The sequence below is a fragment of the Lithobates pipiens genome, unplaced genomic scaffold (assembly GCF_037356315.1).
Source record: "Lithobates pipiens isolate NorthernLeopardFrog02 unplaced genomic scaffold, aLitPip1_a1.2 Scaffold_23, whole genome shotgun sequence".
Lineage (NCBI taxonomy): Eukaryota > Metazoa > Chordata > Amphibia > Anura > Ranidae > Lithobates > Lithobates pipiens.
This window is the reverse complement of record NW_027507785.1, coordinates 265,947,257-265,964,357: the sequence shown is the minus strand read 5'-3', so window position 1 is coordinate 265,964,357 and position 17,101 is coordinate 265,947,257. Positions and strand designations below refer to the sequence as shown.

At 42.7% G+C, this 17,101-nt stretch overlaps 1 protein-coding gene across 1 annotated transcript in view; it reads left to right on the top strand.

Moving 5' to 3' along the window:
• The first annotated feature begins 771 nt into the window (after positions 1 to 771).
• Positions 772 to 17,101, top strand: part of NCF2 (neutrophil cytosolic factor 2) — a 59,944-nt gene continuing 43,614 nt past the window's right edge. Inside the window, exons 1-3 of the mRNA XM_077453138.1 lie at positions 772 to 1,083; positions 8,705 to 8,787; positions 14,671 to 14,779. Coding sequence (XP_077309264.1) covers positions 910 to 1,083; positions 8,705 to 8,787; positions 14,671 to 14,779 — 366 coding nt within the window. The 5' untranslated portion in view covers positions 772 to 909. The remainder of the gene's footprint in view (positions 1,084 to 8,704; positions 8,788 to 14,670; positions 14,780 to 17,101) is intronic.

The window sequence follows — 17,101 nt, the reverse complement described above, 5'->3', positions numbered from 1 at the left end:
GTCAGACATTCCGACGGAAAATGTCCGATTGGACCGTGTTGTTGGATAATCCGACTGTGTGTGGGCTCCATCGGACTGTTGTCGGATATTCCGACTGACAACGTTTTAGAGCTGGGCTATAAAACTTTCCGACAACATGATCCGATCGGACTTTGTCCGATTGTGTGTAGAGAATTCCGATCGGACAAAGTGCCACGCATGCTCAGATCAAACTCCTAGACCAAAGCTATTGGCTACTAGCCTGAACATAGTCCCGTCGTAACGAAATAACATCATCACGTTACGTACGATCGGATTTTCTGACAACTTTGTCCTCAGACCATGTGTATGCAACACAAGTTTCGGACAAAATCTGTCAGACAAAATCCGACGGATTTTGTTGTCGGAATGTCCGACCGTGTGTACAAGGGCTTAGATGGGACTTTCCCAGTTGTGTCTCTGGGAAAGTAAGTGAAGGAACATCTCCCCAACATTTTACAGAAAGTAAAAAGTATGACAGTTTTTTAACCATTCTCTTCATTCTATTTGCTTTTAGAAAATCAACCGCAATGCGCCCATGACATTGTTATCAGCATTCATTCAATATACAAGATTGTTCAATTGTCAATTTACAGTAACTTCAGGTTATTTGTTCCATAGCATTCTGAGCAGGTCGTTGACACACAGGGTTGGCTCTAAAGAGCGATAATTGAGGAAGAAAATTAATAGGGGAAGTTGTTACGTAGTCCGGTAAAGCAGTTTCAGAATCTCTTTCTAAAAACTACAGAGAGTTACTTTGCTTCCTCTTGTGTCATCAACACATTCTGACAACATCACTCATGACCGAGAGCTGTGGGTGCTGAAAAGGCCAACACTTGTGGGGGATATTAAAGTTTTGGAAGGACCTCTGGTATCATAGTAACCTCAGAGATGGCTCTTGTGGAAATGATGTGTCTTTGGAGTGAAGGAGTGGCTGCAGCAGACAAAGGGGACTGGACAGGAGCCCTAAAATCGTTCACCACCATCGCAGAGCCTAGAGCCAAGATCTGCTTCAACATCGGCTGTTGTCATATTGTGATGGGAAATTTACAAGAGGCAGAAAAGGTCAGTAATGCTGTAAGAGGAATACTATTCATGTGCCTGGGGTTTAATGAGACACAAAAGGCCCATTTATAATTGTGGTCGGGGACTGAGGGGCAGTATAAACACGTGGTTGAACACACCCCCACACTCTAAGATGCCAGGGCAGTGAACGGGGACAGTACCACTGTTTAACAGGACCATGCCACAAAATGGGGCCACTCCACAACTGACCTGCAACTGTATGCAATTCAAGTGGTTGTGGTGCAATGGTGTGGCATTTACAAGGTTAGAACAGGTGGGATAACACAGGCAGTGAAGAGGTGACATCTTGTGATAGACACATGTGTAAACGTGTAGACTTAGGGCACTTTCACACTGGGGTGTTGGGGGGCATCGGCAGTAAAGCACCGCTATTTTTAGCAGTGCTTTACCATAATTTTAGCAGCACTTTTCAGCTGCTAGCAGGGTGCTTTTACCCTCCACTAGTGGCCAAAAAAGGGTTAAAATCGCCTACAAAGCGCCGCTTCACTTTGCTGGTGCTTCATCGGCGTTGCCCATTGATTTCAATGGGCAGGGGCGCTTTTAGCGCCTCAAATAACTTATTGCAGGCTTTTTTTTGTGTCCTGTCAGCACACCACTCCAGTGTGAACGCAAAGCCCTCGGCCTTTCACACAGGAGTGACAGGAGAGGTGCTTTGCAGGTGCTTTTTTTTGCGCTATAGCACCTGTAAAGTATCTCAGTGTGAAAGTAGCCTTAGGGTAGATATTTATGAAGTCAGATTGCTTCAGGATCTAAATCAGATCTAGATCAGTGATTTGGTGACATAATGCATAGGAAGGCGCTCATGACATTACACCGCAAGACCAGAAGTGTACGGGCCGCTTTTTTATGTGAGACCACTATATTGGTTTACATTGTCTCCAATCTTTTTCTTGCCTTTATCCAGCCATTGGGGATCTGTCCTTCCACTGATACAGGGAACTATTCCTCACACTTCCCTTAACAATGAGGGAAACCATTCCTTCGACTGACACCAAAAGTGTGGCTCTATTCCTCCCATTGACACCAACAATGGGGCACTATTCCTCCCACTAAGATCAGTGATGGGGCACTATTCCTCCCACTGTTAACCACCAACTTTGTTTACTCCCACTAACACTGGAACATTCTCTACTCCATCTGCCCCCCCCTAAAGTCTGAAGGACAGTAAACTGTCTCTTTGTTTAGAAAGTTTGGAGACCTCTGATCTAAATAACTTTCTCTTTCAGACAGGTGAACACTGCCAGTGGATCCTCCTGATCAGCTGAGAATCTGTCCGCTGATCTCCTGCTGAGCAAGTGGATGTCAGGTCCGTGTCCACTCCGCTTATGCAGAGCAGACGTGGACACATCCTGCTTTCCCCTATGGGCAGTTGAATGAAAATGGACCGTCTGTCCTTTTCCATCCAACTGTCATCCAATCTGGTCTGCCAGACGGGGAATGAATCCAACATCTGTCTGTTTTTAGCACCCAAGATCGGATCGGATGCAGGCGGATGTCAACGGACACATGTCCGTTGATATCTACCACTCTATAGAGAGCAATGGATGGTCTGATCGAGTCTGCCTAAAAAGTCCGCCCATGTGAAAGGGACCTAAGATCACATAAGACTATATTGGTAACATGGAAGAGTCCATGTTCTCCATCCTTTTATGGAATGGAGGAAATTGGTGAACACAGACCTCCCATTATATAAATTGATCTATGGAGAAACCTTTGCTGCCTCAGACACTTTTGCATCTTTTGCACACAGGTATAAAAAATAGTTTTAGGTCTGAAAATTTAGTTAAAACCCCCAAACATGATATATTTTCTGAAAGCAGAGACCGAGGAGAATAAAATGGTGATAGTTCCAATTTTTCTATGTCATATGATATGTGTGCAACACTTTACAAGTGCAAATTGTTTGTGTACGTGGAGGAGGGGGTTACATGGGTGTAACTTTATTTTTTTTTACACTGAAACTTTATTTATATCACATAGAAGACCAAAAGACCCTTATGTGATACAAATTTGTTGTCACAGTTTCTCCTTATTGGAGACTTCAGGGGTCTAATCGACCACTGATGGACCAAGGGTACAAGGAAGTGACTGGGCGGCTGTACAGCTGGGGGTGTGTTTAAAAATCTCTGTTACTGCTGGTGTATGACATACGTTGGCGACAGCGAAAGGGTTAACTTTATACAATACTTGTTTGCTATAACTGTGGCCCTATTGACTTTATCAATTTGTGTTCACGAGACACTATGTTTATGGACTTGTTTCTGTATTACATGTAAAATCAATAAAAAATAGCTTAACAAAAATAATTTAGATGATGCCATATAGCAGTATTGTCAATTTTCAGATATGAAACTGTTCATCAAGTGCTACATTCATAAAAAGGTGCCATGGCTGACATATCTTATTAAGGTGCATGCTCCAAGGCTGTGCTCTGTTTAAGCTTCTCTACTTAGTGAGTCTAATGCACAATTGTGTGAAAAAGTATTTGCCCCTTCCTGATTTTTTTTTGTTTTTGTTTTGCATATTTCTCACACTTAAATGATTCGGATCATCAAACAAATTTTAATATTACATAAAGATAACCCGAGTAAATCCAAGATAAAGTTTTTAAATTGTTATTTCATTTATTAAGGAAAAAAAGCTGTTTAAACCTGCCTGGCCATATGTGAAAAAGTTATTGCACCCTCCCATGCGGAATCATGAATGAACTGTGATTAACCACAATTTTTTGAAAAGCTGAGTTAAATTTCACTTGGCACACCCAGACCTGATTACTGCCAGACCTGTTGAATCAAGAAATCACATAAATAGAAGCAGTCTGACAAAGTGAAGCACGCTAACAGATCACAAAAAGCCACACATCATGCCACATTCTAAAACAATTCAAGAAAAGATTAGAAACAAAGTAATGCACATGTACCATTTCTAAGGCTTTGAAACTCCAGTGAACCATGGGGAGAACCATTATCCACAAATGGAGATAACTAGGAACAGTGGTGAACCTTCCTGGGAGTGGCCGGCCAACAAAAATTACTCCAAGAGCATGATGATGACTCATCCAAGAGGTCATAAAATTACCCAGAACAACATCTAAAGAACTGCAGGCCTCACTTGCCTCAGGTAAGATCAGTGTTCATGATTCAAAAATAAGAAAGAGACCGGGAAAAAAATGGCATCCATGGGAGAGTTCCAAGGCCAAAGCCACTGCTGACCAAACAGAGCACAAAGGCTCATCTAAAGTTTACCAAAAAACATCTGGATTATCTCCAAGACTTTTAGACAAATATTCTGTGGACTGATGAGACAAAAATCTTACTTTTTGGAAGGTGTGCGTCCTGTTACATCTGGCATAAAACAAATACATAATGTCCTAACAAGAACATCATACCAACAGTCAGACATGGTGGTGGTAGCGTGATGGTCTGGGGATGCTTTGCAGCTTCAGGACCTGGACAACTTACCATGTTTGATGGAACCATGAATTCTGAGCTCTACCAGAAAATCCTAAAGGAGAATGTCCGGCCATCAGTATGTGACCTTAAGCTCAAGTGCAGCAGGACCATGATCCGAAACACAACAGCAAGTCCACCTCCAAATGGTTCAAACAATGCATAATTTATGATAAAGTTGGAGAAAATGTAGGGATTTTAACGGTGCTAGTTATAAATAAAATTTAACAATATATAGAATAAAAGTATACAATTTTTATTCAGAACATAGTTAAAATGCATGAACAATAAGATTGTACAATTGTGGTTTGAATTGATCAAAATCGATGTAAAGATGGATTACGGCACATTATCCCGACATGTTTCGCAGGTATGCTTCCTCAGGGGATGTGGAGGAAGCATACCTGCGAAACATATCGTGATAATGTGCCATAATCCATCTTTACTCCATCGATTTTGATCAATTCAAACCACATGTTCTGTACACTTTTATTCTATATATTGTTCAATTTTCTTTATAACTAGCACTATTAAAATCCCTACATTTTCTCCAACTTTATCATATTTATTTGGGAGTGTGGTGCCTATTTAAAGGGTGCTTTGTATGCTTACGGTTGAGCCATCTGTATAACCAATGCATAATTTATGTTTCTGGAGCGGCCTAGTCAAAGCCCGGACTTAAATCCAATTGAGATGCTGTACCTTTTTAAACAACAGGAGTGCTTTATTGTCAAACAATTATAGACAGTACAGTAGCTCAGAATACAGTTGTTCTACATACATCAAGACCGGAACATAGTATGGTACAGAACACATTTACAAGTATTCATACAGTCGAGTTATTAAGAGTCAGGCAGCAAGACATAGTAGTAGAGAAGTAACCCCGGTCGTCAAAAGATTCAAGGAACCAGCCACCTCTGTATAGCCCCCGCCAACAGATAACAGGCGATTGCGCAAGCCCCAAAAAGGGGGGGGGGAGAAGGAGGGGGGAAGGAGAGGAAGTGAGGAAAGAGGGGAGAGAGAAGAGGGGGGGAAAGAGAGAGGGAGGGGGAAAGAGCGGGGGGGAGGAATTATATTTATTATATAGCGGCAAAACATTATTCACGCTCTTTTCCCATGAAACTACACTAGGCGGAGTAGAGGAGATCCATCTACATAAGATCTCTTTTTTAGCGTAAAAAAGGAGATATGAAATCAGCAGCTTAGTGTGGTGTGGCCTTTGTTCATTATCATGGACGCCCAGCAATGCTAATTCAGGAGTCCTGGGGACATTCAGGTTGAGCCGGGTATTTAAGTGGTCAAAAATCTCCAACCAAAATCTAGATAGCTTACGGCATTCCCAGAACATATGGAGGTAAGTCCCTAGTTCCGACTTGCAACGGGGGCAGTGAGGATCCCTTGCAGGGTAGATCCTGGCCAAGCGCACGGGGGTATGATGAGATGCTGTACCTTACACAGGCTGTTCATGCTGGAAAACCCTCCAATGTGGCTGAATTAAAACAATTCTGCAAAGAAGAGTGAGCCAAAATAGCTCCACAGCAATGTGAAATACTCATTGCCAGCTATCGCAAAAGCTTGATAGCAGTTGTTGCCACAAAGGGTGGCACAACCAGTTATTAGGTTTCGGGGGCAATTACTTTTTTCACATAAAGCCATTTGCTTTTTAAAGGGTTCTCACGTGTGTACAGAATACAGTAGCAGAATTAGGAGTTAAAGACCAACTGTCTATGATCCCCTTGGGGAGATTTTTCCTCAGTTCCTGGCCTTATATCCCAATACAAGAAATGGATATGCAGTGGTCACCAGGAAATGGAATTAAAAATCTGAGAGAGCCTCTCTCCCTTCCCCACAATATCCAAAACAAAGTAAAACATGTTGGCTGAAGTTCGGCTTTAGGAGTTACCCGTGGTTTTCAGAAGAGAGTTGTACGTGTTATTTTGATTAATTCTGACTATCTGCATAATACTGCTGGCTTTATTATATATATATATATATATATATATATATATATATATATACATATACACACACACACACACTATATATTAACAAAAGTATTGGGACACCTGCCTTTACACGCACATGAACTTTAATGGCATCCCTGTCTTAATCAGTAAGGTTCAATAATAAGTTGGCCCACCCTTTGCAGCTATAACAGCTTCAACTCTTTTGAGAAGGCTGTCCACAAGGTTTAGGAGTGTGTCTATGGGAAAGTTTGACCATTCTTCCAGAAGCTCATTTGTGAGGTCAGGCACTGATGTTGGATGAGAAGACCTGGCTTGCAGGCTACACTCAAATTCACCCCAAAGGTGTTCAATCAGGTTGAGGTCAGGCCTCTGTGCAGGCCAGTCAAGTTCCTCCACCCCAGACTCACTTATACATGCCTTTATGGACCCTGCTTTGTGCACTGGTCCAAATAATTTGGTGGAGAGGGGATTATGGTGTGGGGTTTTATTTTTTCAGGGTGTGGCCCCTTAGTTCCTGTGAAGGCAACTCTTACGGCATCAGAATACCAAGACATTTTGGACAATTTCATGCTCCCAACTTAGTGGTAACAGTTTGGGGATGGCTCCTTCCTGTTTCAACATGATTGAGCACCAATGCACAAAGCAAAGTCCATAAAGACATGGATGAGCGAGTTTGGGGTAGAGGAACTTGACTGGCCTGCACAGAGTCCTGACCGCAACCTGATAGAACACCTTTGGGATGAATTTGAGTGGAGACTGTGAGCCATGCTTTCTCGTCCACATCAGTGCCTGACCTCACAATTGCGCTTATGAAAGAATGGTCAAAAGATCCCATAGAAACATTCCTAAACCTTGTGGGTGGCCTTCCAAGAAGAGTTGAAGCTGTTATAGCTGCAAAGGGTGGGCCAACTCAATATTGAACCTTACAGACTAAGACTGGGGTGCCATTAACCACTTCAGCCCCGGAAGATTTTACCTCCTTCCTGACCAGAGCACTTTTTACAATTTGGCACTGTGCTGCTTTACCTGATAATATATATATATATATATATATATATATATATATATATATATATATTAGGGCTGCTACTGATTTAAATTTTTGTGTTCGATTAATCGATTTTTTAAAATCGATTAATCAACTAATTTCGATTAATTATAACGCACATACAGATCTAACTACTTTTAGCTGATCTCCTTGCATTGCAACTCTGCATTAGTCAGTTGTAAATGTGGTATACACTATATACAATCACCCGACACTAGTTAGTTTCCACAATCCATGACTTAACTTCGCAGTTCACACAAATATGTTTTAAATTCAAACTGTAGCACTGATGTAAGTCATTTTTTTTTCACAGTAGCGTGACAATCCCTCCACCTCCGGTCTAACTAATCACTCTCACCTTCTGGCATGGACCCCTGTGCAAACAGGTGGTTGTGCAAGCGGGTGTCAAAAGGGTTAACACGGACCATAAACTTCTCTCATGTCTCCTTAGATCCCAGCAAGAACACCAGGTCATGAGTAGAAAGAAAAGATGCTCACTGCTTAAGTATAAGATTTAATTTTTGTGTTCAAACAAAATACTCACATAAAGATGATAAAAACACAGCATGTAAAGCCGACAATTGTGTTAGTTCCATAGGGCAGCAGCAGGTGACGTCATGCGTAGCTCCTCCCCGTACGTGTTACATTCAATCCGAACTTTGACGTCACCGGACTCCTCCCCCCTTCCCTTCGTTAGCAGACGGAGGCACTTGGGGAAGGGGGGAGGAGTCCAGTGACGTTGATGTCCGTGACGTCACCGGATCTCCAACAGAACTCCCTGAAGACCCGGGAAGCGGGCAGAGAGGTGAGTACCGATCAAAAGAATTTTTATTGATCAAAAAAAATGTATTGATTAATCAAGGAAATCACCTTTAATTTCCACAGCCCTAATATATATGCATATATACTCAGTATAGTATGTTTTACAAGTGTTAAACAAAAACTGCCAATATATACAGTGTATTTTCCAGGGAATGCCATAAAATAATTAAAATAATGAAAAAAAAAAAATCTGAAAACAATGGAAGCTGTTACCAAAAAATAAGATAGCTTTATTAATTGCAATTTTTTTTGGTTGAAATTTAAAGCATGAAATTAAATAATTGTTTTATAACACAAACATTGCTGTCTTTTAGGCCTTCACATGCACGATTGAAAAAGACAAACATTTGGCTGTGGGGTATTTCCAGCGTGGCTCTGTCTTCTACAAAGCGAGGAAGTAAGTAACAACACAGGCTACAATAGGTTTTATTCCTAAAAGTACCTTGCTGTACGTCAAGAAGAACTCTTTCTTCAGATGCATTCATGCTTGAGTTTCTGTTACTATTGCCAGCGTTTAAAGGGTTAGTTCACCTTTACCAAAACACTGCCTATGCAGGTAGGGGGTGTCTGACAATCAAAATAAACTGTGCAGCTTTGACTAAAGTTGGATAATGCCTTTGCTATAACTGTAGGCCTGTTACAGTATCTCACAAAAGTGAGTACACCCCTCCCATTTTTGTAAATATTTTATTATATCTTTTCATGCGACAACACTGAAGAAATGACACTTTGCTACAATGTAAAGTAGTGAGTGTACAGCTTGTATAGCAGTGTCAATTTGCTGTCCCCTCAAAATAACTCAACACACAGCCATTAACCACTTTCAGACCGGACCATTTTGCTGGTAAATGACCAGAGGTCTTTTTACACTTTGGCACTGCGCTGCTTTAACTGGTAATTGCGCGGTCATGCAATGTTGTACCCAAACAAAATTTGCGTCCTTTTCTTCCCACAAATAGAGCTTTCTTTTGATGGTATTTGATTGCCTCTGCGATTTTTATTTTTTGCGATATAAACGTAAAAAGACCGCAAATTTTGAAAAAAAATGATATTTTCTACTTTTTGTTATTAGAAAAATCCAATAAACTCAATTTTAGTCATACATTTAGGCCAAAATGTATTCAGCCACATGTCTTTGGTAAAAAAAAAGTCAATAATTGTATATTTATTGGTTTGCGCAAAAGTTGTCACATCTACAAACTAAGGTACGTTTTCTGGAATTTACGCAGCTTTTAGTTTACGACTGCCTATCTCATTTCTTGAGGTGCTAAAATGGCAAGGCAGTACAAAACCCCCCCCAAATGACCCCATTTTGGAAAGTAGACCCCCTAAGGAAATTGATAAGAGGCATGTTGAGCCCATTGAATATTTTATTTTTTTGCCTCAAGCGATTGAATAATGACAAAAAAAAATTTTTTTTTTTTTTTTTACACAAAGTTGTCACTAAATGATATATTGCTCACACATGCTATGGGCGTATGTGAAATGACACCCCAAAATAAATTCTGCTGCTTCTCCTGAGTATGGGGATACCACATATGTGGGACTTTTTTGGAGCCTAGCCGCGTACGGGGCCCCGAAAACCAAGCACCGCCTTCAGGCTTTCTAAGGGCGTACATTTTTGAGTTCACTTCTCACTACCTATTACAGTTTTGAAGGCCATAAAATGCCAAGATGGCACAAAACCCCCACAAATGACCCCATTTTAGAAAGTAGACACCCCAAGTTATTTGCTGAGAGGCATGTTGAGTTCATGGAATATTTTATATTTTGCCACAAGTTGCAGGAAAATTACAAACTTTTTTTTTTTTTTTTTTTTTTAACAAAGTTGTCACTAAATGATATATTGCTCATGCATGCCATGGGCATATGTGAAATGAAACCCCAAAATAAATTCTGCTGCTTCTCCTGAGTACGGGGATACCACATATGTGGGACTTTTTGGGAGCCTAGCCGCGTACGGGGCCCCGAAAACCAAGCACCGCCTTCAGGCTTTCTAAGGGCGTAAATTTTTGAGTTCACTTCTCACTACCTATTACAGTTTTGAAGGCCATAAAATGCCAAGATGGCACAAAACCCCCACAAATGACCCCATTTTAGAAAGTAGACACCCCAAGCTATTTGCTGAGAGGCATGTTGAGTCCATGGAATATTTTATATTTTGCCACAAGTTGCGGGAAAATTACAAACTTTTTTTTTTTTTTTTTTCACAAAGTTGTCACTAAATGATATATTGCTCACGCATGCCATGGGCATATGTGAAATGACACCCCAAAATAAATTCTGCTGCTTCTCCTGAGTACGGGGATACCACATATGTGGGACTTTTTGGGAGCCTAGCCGCGTACGGGGCCCCGAAAACCAAGCACCGCCTTCAGGCTTTCTAAGGGCGTTACAGTTTTGAAGGCCATAAAATGCCAAGATGGCACAAACCCCCCCCCCCAAATGACCCCATTTTGGAAAGTAGACACCCCTAAATTTAGGGGTACACTAGTGAGACTAGGTAATAAATGGCGGGTGCCCTGAAACTATAAAAAAATAACTAACCAACCAGCGTCACCTGTAACAGTTATATGGTGATCACTGGTGAAAGGGTTAACTAGGGGGCAATTAGGGGGCTTTATGCGGTAGTATATGGGGGTCCCTGGCGCTATAAAAAGCTGCAGCGAACCTAAATACCTACCTGCCTAACTAGCGTCACCTGTGACACTATTACAGCGATCAGAAAAACGATCGCTTATTAGGCTGGGTTCACACTGGAGCGATGCGGGAACGCCACGAATGCGCGGCGGGTTCCCGCATCGCATGCCTCCCGGCGGCAGTTCACACTGCCCTATGCGAACTGCTGGGAGTGTCAGTGAAATGTTACTGACACCCCCAGATCAGTTCGCATATCGCAGTGCGATCTGCAAACTCGGATCGCATGGTGTGAACACCCATGCGATCCGATTCTGCTGCGGGCCAAAAAAAGGGTCCCGTGCGAATTTGCGGCGGGTGCGGCGGGTGCGGCGAATGGCTGAACTCGAATCGCACAGAGATCGGATGTGATTTGCACTGCAGTGCGGTGCGAATCACATCCGTTCTCATAAACCGCTGCAATGTGAACCCAGCCTTAGTGACACTGGCGACGGGGGGTGATCACGGGGTTAAACCTTTATTGGGGGGGTTAGGGGGGTACCTTAGAACTAAAGGGGGCTAACCCTAACTGCCCTAACAGTTATTAGTCACAAATGACACCCGCCGGGTGATCAGGGGGTTAAACCTTTATTAGGTAATAAATGGCGGGTGCCCTGAAACTATAAAAAAATAACTAACCAACCAGCGTCACCTGTAACAGTTATATGGTGATCACTGGTGAAAGGGTTAACTAGGGGGCAATCAGGGGGCTTTATGCGGTAGTATATGGGGGTCCCTGGCGCTATAAAAAGCTGCGGCGAACCTAAATACCTACCTGCCTAACTAGCGTCACCTGTGACACTAATACGGCGATCAGAAAAATGATTGCTTATTAGGCTGGGTTCACACTGGAGCGATGCGGAAACGCCGCGAATCCGCGGCGGGTTCCCGCATCGCATGCCTCCCGGCGGCAGTTCACACTGCCCTATGCGAACTGCTGGGAGTGTCAGTGAAATGTTACTGACACCCCCAGATCAGTTCGCATATCGCAGTGCGATCTGCAAACTCGGATCGCATGGTGTGAACACCCATGCGATCCGATTCTGCTGCGGGCCAAAAAAAGGGTCCCGTGCGAATTTGCGGCGGGTGCGGCGGGTGCGGCGAATGGCTGAACTCGAATCGCACAGAGATCGGATGTGATTTGCACTGCAGTGCGGTGCGAATCACATTCGTTCTCATAAACCGCTGCAATGTGAACCCAGCCTTAGTGACACTGGCGACGGGGGGTGATCACGGGGTTAAACCTTTATTGGGGGGGTTAGGGGGGTACATTAGAACTAAAGGGGGCTAACTCTAACTGCCCTAACAGTTATTACAGTCACAAATGACACCAATGCAAAAAAAAAAAAAAAAATGACATTGGTGTCACTGTGACTGGGGGGCAGGGGTAATTGGGGGGGTAAAGGGGGGGTGTGAGTGTGCCTGGCATGTTCTACTGTGTGTGTAGAGTGTTGGTGCAACTCACCGATCCGCTCTCCTCCGTGTCGGAACGAAAAATACCGACACGGAGGAGAGAATACATCACTTCCTCTCCTGTGTTTACATTACAGGAGAGGAAGTGATGTCACCGGGGATTTCTATTCGTCGGGAGCGATCGCGAGGGGGTGGCCATGAATGAATGGCCGCCCCCTCGTCCCGGATCGCTCCCGGACGAAAACCGACCCGCGGGAGGCAAGGGACGTACATGTATGTCCTTATGCCTGCCCGTGCCATTCTACCGACGTACATCGGCGTGCGGCGGTCGGCAACTGGTTAATGTCTAAACCACTGGCAACAAAAGTGAGTACACCCCGAAAGGGAAAATGTCCAAATTGGGTTCAAAGTGTTAATATTTTGTGTGGCCATCATTATTTTCCAGCATTGCCATCTTGAGCATGGAGTTCACCAGAGCTTCACAGGTTGCCACTGGAGTTTTCTTAAACTCCTTCATGACAATATCACGTAGCTGGTGGATGCTAGAGACTTTGCGCTCCTCCACCTTCCGCTTGAGGATGCCCCACAGATGCTCAATAGGGTTCAGGTCCGGAGACATGCTTGGCCAGTCCATCACCTTTACCCTCAGCTTCTTTAGCAAGGCAGTGGTCTTCTTGGAGGTGTATTTGTGGTCATTATCATGCTGAAATAATGCCCTGCGGCCCAGTTTCTGAAGGAAGGGGATCGTGCTCTGCTTCAGTGAATCACAGTACATGTTGGCATTCATGGTTCCCAGGGCCATCTTTAATATTGATTGGACCCTGGGAAAAAAAATTCTTGCCCCCCCATATGCAATTTCACTCTCCACCTGCTCTGAGACATACAATAAAAAGCAGCTAGACTTAAAATCAGTTTACTGTATCAGATCAGTCTGCGATTGTTTGCCAGCAGTTACAGCATATTATTACTGCTTACTGACTGGTTGCTGGAGGTTACAGCACACATTACGGCTCACTGATTAGTTGCTAGAGGTTACAGCACATCATCTCCTCACTGCAAGGGAACATGACATACATATGAATGCCGCATTTATTTACATATCAATGCCTCCGGCAGCAGCTATTTACTTAGTAATGCTGCCACTATTTACATATGAATGCCGGTTATTTACACGTAAACACAGGGTCTGCAGGTGAGTCATCTGTACACAACAATAGGCCAGAGCTGGGCAGCATTAGTAACAGCACTTCCCTGAGATATCGGGACACAACACATGACTGAAACTTGAAGGGATGAGGGAATTTAAACTGGGATAGTTGGCAAGTATGAGGGAGCTGCTTTGGGCCCCACAACAATGACAGGGCACAGGGCAGCTGCCCCTTTTGCCCTGCCTTAAAGATGGCCCTGATGGTTCCCCTTAATGAACTGTAGCTCCCCAGTTCCTGCAGCACTCATGCAGCCCAGACCATGACACTCCCACCACCATGCTTGACTGTAGGCAAGACACACTTGTCTTTGAACTCCTAGCCTGGTTGCTGCCACACATGCTTGACACCATCTGAACCAATTACGTTTATCTTGGTCTGATCAGACCACAGGACATGGTTACAGTCATCTATGTCCTGAGTCTGCTTATCTTTAGCAAACTGTTTGCAGGCTTTCTTCTGCATCATCTTTAGAAGAGGCTTCCTTCTGAGACGAAAGCCATGCAGACCAATTTGATGCAGTGTTCGGCGTATGGTCTGAGCACTGACAGGGTGACCCCCCACCCCTTCAAACTCTGCAGCAATGCTGGCACCACTCATCCCTCTATTTCCCAAAGACAACCTCTGGATATGACGCTGAGCATGTGCACTGTTGGACGGTGCTGTGTATGGACACCGCAGTGAGGGCTTTGATCTCAGGTGAGTATTACATAATGAGCTAGTATGCTATGCAGATGTGCGCATATGAAATGTTGTGTGCATTGTTTGTTACAATCTAATCTGTTAGTAGAGATTTTTTTTAAGAGCCTTTCTTGCCAAAAAATGATAGAATACTTAACACAAAAATAGTTTTTTAAAGGCTTGTGGTAGACATTGATAGTCATTGTTGTACACACATAACTCAAGCTGATCCATGATTCCATATGCACATGTATATTTATTTATATGTACATCCAGATTACATTTAGGTATATATTTGCATTCAGGTATCAAGAAGCACTTCAGGACTTTACTCGCTGCTTCACTGAATTAAGAGGAAATCAACTGATTGACTACAAAATTCTGGGCTTGACATTTAAACTCTACAGCTGTGAGGTGAGATACAGTAATACTGCAGAATTGTTCATCAAAACAGTTACAGTATGGTCATTGTGTACAGTAAGAAGGCATATTCTTGCCTTTTGCAAGTTTCGCCTGGTTTTATGGGGTCGATAGGACTCATTTAGAATTATTTAATTTAGACCTATACTCAACTATAAATTTAAAGCACTGCAAATGATCTGGTTGGAGTGGATAGTAATTGAATGGCTCAGACATTTATGAGACATTCTGAAAAAATTCAACTTCAGACTTTGGTCAGGTGCTACCCACAGAGAACAAGCCTTGGCATTTGTTCACATGATCTCTTTGAGATGTTAGAGAAGTGGACTGTCTTGCTCCCCCATGTATATTGTAAAATACCTTGATTTTTATGAGCATCAAAAAAAAAAAACACATTTCCTAATTGTAACACATTGAAGTGTACGATCAGATAGCATTTTTCTCCAAAGGTCTGTCACTTGCTTTTTCAAAGACTGCCATACTTCTACATCTAAGGAAATCTGAAAAATCTAAATGTATAGTGCCAGTCCACAAGAGGCCAGATCAATGATTACGGACTATGAAGTCTACACATGATACAATAAACAATATATTAAAAAATAATAGTTTTAATTCTAAATATGAATTTTGTTGGTCAGTATCCATTTGTTCCACTTTGCAGTACATTTCTGGTTGGAGGTCTGTGGAGATGGATAGCAGTGTGGATGATGTCCATTCTGCTGTGTGATGCCGCGTACACACGATCGTAATTCCGTCCAGAAAAAGACAGATGAGAGCTTTTCATCAGAAAATGCGACTGTGTGTATGCTCCATCGGAATTTAGCTGTCCGAATTTCCGCCAGCTAAAAATTGATAGCATGTTCTCAATTTTCCCGACGGATAAAACTTTCTATCGGTAATTCCGATCGTGTGTATGCAATTCCAACATGCCAAAAATCACGCATGCTCAGATTCAACTACGAGACAGAAGCTATTTGCTACTGGCTATTGAACTTCCTTTTTCTAGTCCCGTTGTACGTGTTGTACGGCACTGCGTTATAAACGATTGGAATTTGATGTGACCGTGTGGAGGTAAGACAGCTTGAGCCGAATTCCCTTGGAATTCCGTCGGGAAAACCATCAGAGCTTTTTCCGACGAGGATTCCGATCGTGTGTACGCGGCAGGAGAGTTGAGTGTGCTCAAGGGGAGTGTGGAAGCAGTGTAACATTGGGTTAGCTCTATTCCCCTTCTTGATCGTCACCACGTGGAAAGAAAGCATGGCTTTAATAAAAGTGCTATATCAGGAAAACAAGTATTCAAATTTGTGAAACACATGTGTAATCAGCAATTAAACAACCTGTAGGGACAACTTGGGCTCCCCAGTGGTCCTGGAACCAAAGCTATGTTTATTGGGCTTATTGCCCGATGTCGATGTTGCCAAATACCAAGCCATATGAAACCTTATTCATAGCATGAAAAGTGATAGCCAGATCTTGGATGCAGACGTTGCCCCCTACACTTCAGATTTGGAAAAAGGAAATTAACGATACCCTTCCATATAGGAAAATTATCTATACCTATAGAGGATGTATCCAAAAATACTCTAGAGTGTGGGATAGATGGCTGGAGGATGGCAAGACATGTACCTGATTCACTCTATTGAGGGGAAGTAAAAACGATGAAACGATTATTGTATAAATAAGTTTATTAAACATATGCTATGTACAACACTATACATTTATGTTGAATGTACCTATGTATAGCATGTTTACATCTCAATAAAGTTGGTCTTTTCCAATTAAAAAAACAACCTCAGTAGGACTGATAGGTCATCATGGGCACTACTGTACATACCTCATACCACCCGAAAGGATATGTTTAAATATATCTGGGACGAGAGAGAGGAAAGAGAGAGGGAAGAGAGAAAGAAAGAGAGGTGAGAGAGAGAGAGAGAGAGAGGGGGAGAGGAAAGAGAGAGAAATAGACAGAGCGAAGGAAAGGAGAGACAGACTGACTAAAGTGGTTGTTAGTTTGTGACACCTCTAAAGTACCAGCTGTGAACACCAGTTTGTGAGTACCTTTGAGAGAACTACAACTTTGTCTCCATGTGATGTGGAAAATTAGGTGCTACAGATTTACTATTTAGCAAAACTTCACCTGTAGGTATTTTACTAGCTTGGACTGAGTTTTGTGACAGTTGTCAGAAGGCACGAATGGCCCATTTTGGAGAATCGTTGTGCTTCAATATATAGTAGAGTGTTTTTTCGAGTTGTGCTCTATGCCCTTGCTGCTGTTCACATATATAATTTATACTATGTGATTATTTTCTTACATGT